This window comes from Ctenocephalides felis, unplaced genomic scaffold (genome assembly GCF_003426905.1).
Source record: "Ctenocephalides felis isolate EL2017-DRISC unplaced genomic scaffold, ASM342690v1 CF-g0.4_SCAFFOLD_01492, whole genome shotgun sequence".
Classification (NCBI taxonomy): domain Eukaryota; kingdom Metazoa; phylum Arthropoda; class Insecta; order Siphonaptera; family Pulicidae; genus Ctenocephalides; species Ctenocephalides felis.
The window spans coordinates 16,599,369-16,606,321 of NW_020537646.1; the positions used below are offsets into that span (position 1 = coordinate 16,599,369).

General features: G+C 25.8%; 1 protein-coding gene across 1 annotated transcript in view; it reads right to left on the reverse strand.

Moving 5' to 3' along the window:
* Positions 1-684: 684 nt before the first annotated feature.
* The window catches only part of LOC113370934, a 37,170-nt gene continuing 30,901 nt past the window's right edge, over positions 685-6,953 (reverse strand). The window contains exons 2-6 of the mRNA XM_026611604.1: positions 5,045-5,171; positions 4,565-4,674; positions 2,908-3,102; positions 1,010-1,076; positions 685-933 (exon numbers count right to left, since the gene is read on the reverse strand). Coding sequence (XP_026467389.1) covers positions 819-933; positions 1,010-1,076; positions 2,908-3,102; positions 4,565-4,674; positions 5,045-5,171 — 614 coding nt within the window. The 3' untranslated portion in view covers positions 685-818. The remainder of the gene's footprint in view (positions 934-1,009; positions 1,077-2,907; positions 3,103-4,564; positions 4,675-5,044; positions 5,172-6,953) is intronic.

Here is a 6,953-nt window from a genome sequence, read left to right on the forward strand (position 1 = left end):
CCTTATTAATAACATATTGAATATAATTTCATTATTACTACATCATTATAACATTTATTATAAAATATAATATTTACAATTTTATAATAACTACATATATAATTATAATCTTTTCAATAATCTATGATGTAACACTTAATCTATATTTACAATGTGATTGATTCATCAAATATGTGAAATATATTTAAGAATATATATCTATATACATTTAATAAAATTAAATTTAAAATTATTCAATATATTTGAGATGTATTGAGTATTATATAAGTAAACCTAATTACGTACAAATTGAATTTGAAAATAATTTTTTTAACAAAAAATTATTCGTAAAAATTAAAAATATAATCTAACTTTGTCATGTGGAACTACATAATATAACTTATAACTTTTTAACAAAAAATATAAAAATAAATATTACTTAAGTTTATATACAACATCAATACTATCTATCAAACAATTCTATCTTAAATAATAAATATTTTTTCTTAAGTTAAAATTAATTTGGTGAATGATTATAAATAATAAATAGAAGTTGAACAGAAAAATTCCATATACTTTTAACTTAAGCCAAAAGTCACTGGTCTTAAATAATTAAGAGGATAACTTATGATAAATAATTCTAGGACATTCATCCTTTACACTCATGACCCGAAAATAGATAACCCGTAGGTTAAATTTGGGGCTGTCTAATCTAATCAATTCATCGAAAATCACTCTAGATTAACATTCAGACTTATTTTAGTAAGTAAACAGTAACAAATAAAATTTATTTACAGATCTTCAATCCTTTCCATTAACATTCTATATCTGATTTAATTTCAAAGTCCAGCTTGGTGCGCACTTGGCGCATTGTGGATGTTTTCTACCAAACTTGGCAAACCTTGATAGTTGTAGTCGACTAATTCTCGAGTTAAAATATCGAGGCGAGGAAATCTAAAATTGAATTAGAATTTAATATTAATTAATATTTCCAGTTGTGGTGAAGTTTAAAGTTTGAAACTTTAATTACCGGTAACTTATATCCGTGTCGTCGTAAGGTAGTTTCTTGTGGACCAGCCAGGGAAATGGACGAGGATCTAAAATTTATTAATCATAATAATTAAAGAATCTAATTTCAAATTGCTTATTTGATATGAATAGCTTATGTGCAAAATCTTGAATATTATAGTAATAATTAATTCTATAACCAATACAGCTATAAGTATATTCATCAATAGGTATAAAATGCCCTTGACAAGGGATCTTGTAAAATATAATAATTATTTACAAAACTAATCAAAAATATATTTTTACAAATTATATATTAAACATACGTTCTAGTATACATGTAAGAAAATACATCAATTTATCTACTTTTAACAAATTAAGAAAAACTTTTCAATATTTTTTATATAAAATTCCGCTACCGCTGAAGTTACTACAATTTATTTTAGATATTAAATTAAAAAACTTGCATGATTTATGCGTTGAAAATTTAAAAGCATTAGTTGTACGTCAGTAAGCTTGAACATATATTTATAGACTATATAAAAGTTACTTCTAAACAACTAGTTGTTAATAAAACTATTTTTGTTTTGTCCCCAAAGATATTTGTATAACATATTTCTCTGATTCAAAACAGCATTCGTAAATAGAAATTTGACATCAAACCTAACAAATGAAAATTTGATAATTATTTTTTTAGCTGAAGTGAAGGAATTAGAAGCATTAAAATTTGGTAATATATTATAAATTTAAATAAAATTATAATTTTTTTGAAAGCGTCGATATTTGCTTCTTTAAACGACTAAAATTAATTATAAGCTCAAAAACTCTTAATTGCTTAAAGATCTTAAAAAATTGACACTTGATTATACCCATGACTATAGCCCTCCAAATAACCCGAAAAAAAATTCTTGATTACCCAAATCAAATAAAAATTAGAAAGCGGGTTAAGAAGCAAATAAGTTTCGCAATTATCTCATAATAAATGAAGTACACAAATAACTAATAATTAATTAATTAATTTACAACTGTAAATGAATATAATTTGATCTATATTCTCGATTTGTAATTTTGATATGAGATAATCATGTATTGAGGAAAAATTTACACATCAAGGCAAATTTAAGGTGTATTGAAGACAATTTTTTTTGTCAGAATTCAATTTTCATGTTATCTTTATAAAAACGTATTAATAAGATAACTAATAAAATAATAATATATGAAATAATTAATCTAGAATATTATCGCTATATTAAAAATGTCGAAAAATATTTTCATTACAAATTTTTGTGATATTCTCAACTTTTAAAAATAAGTGAAAATCGAAATATGTAGATAGTTATATTACATATTTTAAAAAATTGTATAATAAATATATAAAAGACTCTTTGAAAATTTCAAGTTTATCGGTTCTGTAATAGTTAAGAAATCATGGGCATCGTATAAAAAAACAGTTACGAGAAAAATGCGTTTAAAGATTTTTTGAAAAATTTTGGACTCCCCCCTCATGGTGATACTCAAAATTACTCGTGTATTTTTAAAAAAAATCCTGAAATATTTCAATTCTTTTTGAAAACGTTTGTTTTGTTGTAATTCAGGTGAAAATAAATACACGTAAAATATAATAACACGACCCCTCCCTCCCCCACGTGATGTTTCGTAATTTTTGGTCAAACTCTCCCGTAAAATTTCTCTAAACAGGATCATCACTGAAAATAATTTAAATTTAGAAAAATCATCTTATATACATAATCCTGATTAGTTATTTTTTAAAATATCAAAAATGGAGAAAATCGTTTCTTTATAAATTTTAGACCAAAATACCCCCTAACGCTTTGCAAATGAGTGTAAAAATATGAAAATTTTAATGAAATTTTTGTTAGTAAATAAAGTAAATAAATATGTTTTGAAGTCAGTACTTACATAAATTTGCACAATCGTGTTTTTGAATATAAGAGTCTGCTCTTAGCGCATTGCCCTCTTGATCTTCAACAGTGATAGCAATTCCATGGTTCCTCGCCGTGGTTTTCCAGGAAGAAACCGCTCCTTTTAAATTTAATTCTATCCAACCGGTAAAAGACGAATGCACCATTTTTGAATCAGATAGCTTCCTTTTTACTGAAAATATTAGGAGAAAATATTATTAATAAAAACTGTTGAAAATTCTGGAAACTTTAAGCTCTAACGCCCTTGGAATGTTGCGTCGCATTTTGATCAACACTTATTATTTACTGCTCGTAAGATAGTTAATTCTGTTTAACATGTATTGAATCTATAACTTTTTGAAGAAACTAAGTGTAATGGACATTTAGACTTAAGGCAAATTTAAAAACCTTCCAGATGCATAAATAATCGAACTAATAAATGAGAATTGAATATTAGCAATTGTGACAATGGTATTTTGTAATTTGGTAGACTCATCAGTTCAAATTTTTATAACAATTGTAGGTCTATAATATTTTAGAATATTCATCAGGACAAATTTATAGAATTTCTCAACAATTAGTTACAAAGAAACAGCCCAGTCGATCTTTACCAGAAACCCATCAGCCCAATTGTGACCTTTGATCTGGTTTGATAAATTTTCAAAATTTATTCAAAAATTTTAGACAAAGTTTATTGCACGTATCTGCTAATTATGTATAAAGCAAAAAACTAATCAGCAAAATCAAATCCTTTTAGAAGTCCATCAAATATGGATTTGAATTTTTTTAAATAGATGCATCATTCCAAACTTTTTAAGATTTTTATAATTATTGTAGGCGTATAATTTTTTAGGATGTTCGTCGAGACCACTAAAGTTTTCGACAACTAACTACAAAGATACTGCTCTGCCGATTTGTATCATAAACAAATGAGCCCGACTCCCAATTCAGACCTTTTGAAAGTGTTTAAATTTTCATAACTTGCTCAAGAATTTTGGACAAATTTTAGAAAATTTCTGCTAATTTGGAAAAAACCAAATCCGAATTACTAATTAGCCAAATCCACATCAAATTCCATCAAATATGGCTCAGAACTTTTTTTTAAATAGACGCAGTTGTTTTTGAGAAAAAGTTGACGATGAAAGGTCAAATTTTAGTTTAATTACTCAAAAACATACATTTTCGAATTTTTATGTGGAACTTTTTAGTTTTCCAAATCGGATTTGCTGGCAAAAATATGAACTTTTTCGAAAAATTTATTAGTTCTATCTATTAAACAATGCGTTTCATAATTTATGCAATAACTTATTACGTGCATCTATTACGAACCTAAAATCTGTTTACAAGTAATATTACAAAACCGCGCGTAATCAGAAGTTTCAAATATCTTCAGACTTCGTTTTATATTTCAATGTCGTATAAAATGAACCTTCACATAAATACAAACGCATTTTATCAATGCGCAGAATGTACCTATGGGAGAAACTTACTTAAATCTCATATTCCATGTCTCGATCTACGATCTTCGGGATTCATTTTACAAGAATCGTTTAAATTAAAAAGCGATGATTCGAGAAATTTGATCAATTTAATGAAAACAGCTCACATCGAAGACTATGATATAAAAAAAACAAAAATGTGAAAATCAATCTTACCTCTTTGTTTCTTCAGCGACCTGGTGTACCATGACACTGATATTCTGATTTGATCGTCGTTTCTGGAACGATGTTTTGAATTTGCAGAATCCGGAGAGATTATATATATCCTGAAATTGCATTTGGTTATTACATAACAGGAACTAAATATAATTTGAGTCACTATAATTCGCAAATTCCTTTTGGCAAATTTTCAAATAATGTGCAATTCATTTAACAAATGGGTAATGATACCCAAAAATACAGTGTACAATACTTTAATTACCTACACAAATTGATATTACGTACAAAACTTCAAAAGGATTTATACTTTGTTGCAAAATATATATGAAAACGTTGGCAGTACTCCAAATTATTACTGCAGAGCTAAATGCGGGCCAAGAACACATGGAAGAGATTTCTATTACAAGGATATGTAAGATTATTACGACTGAGGGTGGAAATTGCGCCAGAAATGTTAACAAGATGCTGGTTTCTTACCTAAGTGTTGCTGTTTCTAAGGTTAAATTGGGCTTCTCTGGTCTTATGCTGGATGAGACGTTAAATAGTAAATTTAGAGCATCGCTATCGTTCCAAGATTCAGCATCTGTGTTTTTTGGTAATTCGCCTAAAATAATAATAATATTATGCTATAATGTATTTATTATTAAGTTTTTTATTTGCAGACAAAAATAAGTACTGAACTTGCGTCAAAATTGAATTTAGACATCAACTAAGAAATTCATTATTGAGAGTCGCGATTTATTACTCCACAATGTTAATGCATTTTTGAATGAAATCATAAAAATTAACGATTATCAGGTACAAGATTGTTATAATATAAGGTTAATAATTGATAATAAACTTAAAACCATGGGTCGCAATCTGACTATTCTCACAATAAGAACAGAAATTAGGAAAATATAAAATATAGAAATCATACCAATTTTTGAGATATCTGATTGTCATATTATTTAGATTCTAGATTACCCGACAGACGTTGTCTTTTACCCACGTGTCTATTAAAGTTTCAATTTTTTAATATTATATCCTTTACTTTCAATATTTTATTTAAAGTCGTTCCATTTATTAGCATAAGCTATATACGTATTGAAAAATGCAGTTTTTTGGTAAGTATAAGAAATTCAGAAAGAATAAATATTTATCTACGGTAAAAGAACAATATCACCTTTGTTATTTCCAACCAATATATTGCATAAATAATTTATATAATTTGTATTAGTCTATAATTTTTATAAACGCGTACCCAATATTAGTTGCTTTTGGCAAATACAGTTTTAAATTACATTTTTCTTACTAATAATTCAATAAACATTACTACTTAGTTAAAATCTAAGATAAATGATTTTGTAAAATCTAGTTCATATGGCGCTGTTCAATCTGAGTTCTTGAAACAAATGAATTTTTGTCACGTGAAACAAAATTCTAAATAATTTTTTCAATAAGTAGAAATATTCTTTTGTATTTAAATAATTTAGTAAAGTAAAGCAAAATACAGCATGCATAAGTTTAAAAAAAATAATGTGTAAAATAAGAAATGACAGTTCTCGTGTATCAAAATGTTTTCAATGTCAAAAATTATATGTTGTTTTTTGCAATTTTTCCATTATTTCTTCAATATTACTATATTTTTATAATCACATACATTCTAAAAAAAAACCTTAACAAACTTCAGAAAAACTTATCAAAATCCGAATAATCGTTTAGGAGGAGCATATTTGCATACATCATTACAGAAGAATTTTATATATGAGATATAAGTTCTCAAAGTATCGGTTGGAAAAACAAGTACTAAAAAAAGTAAAATACACCAAACCAAATTTTAATTTATATATGAAAATAATTGACGATATAACTGATACAATTTTAAAGCGTGTTAAAGTTCAAAAAAATAAATTATTTCTTTAACGTTTTTCAGAAACCAAAATTTATACATTATTCATCAAACTTATTTAGTCATGAATGCTTGAAGTTTGATTATATCAATAGATTTTGGAATATATATCAAAATTTTGAAAAATATACGCATATATTTTGTAGACAGATATCTAATTTGTACTTAAAATTTAAAATGACAAAACAATCATTTAGATAAATTATAAATGTATGTTGGATATATAATCACGCATTTATTTAAATTTTCAATATCTGTTTGAAATGTCCGATGAACATTTTAAAAAGCCTAAAGTTTTGCTCTTTTCTTACATTTAAATTAAGTGATATTATGCCTCATAAATTAATTGACTGACAATGAGTACTATTTCAGACAATAAATCTTGAGACAATTTTATTTTATTTCTTTCGATATAGATATATAATAAATGCATAAAATCAAAAAAGGAAGAGAAAATGTGTATATCTTAAAAAATTCTGAAAATTATTACAACTA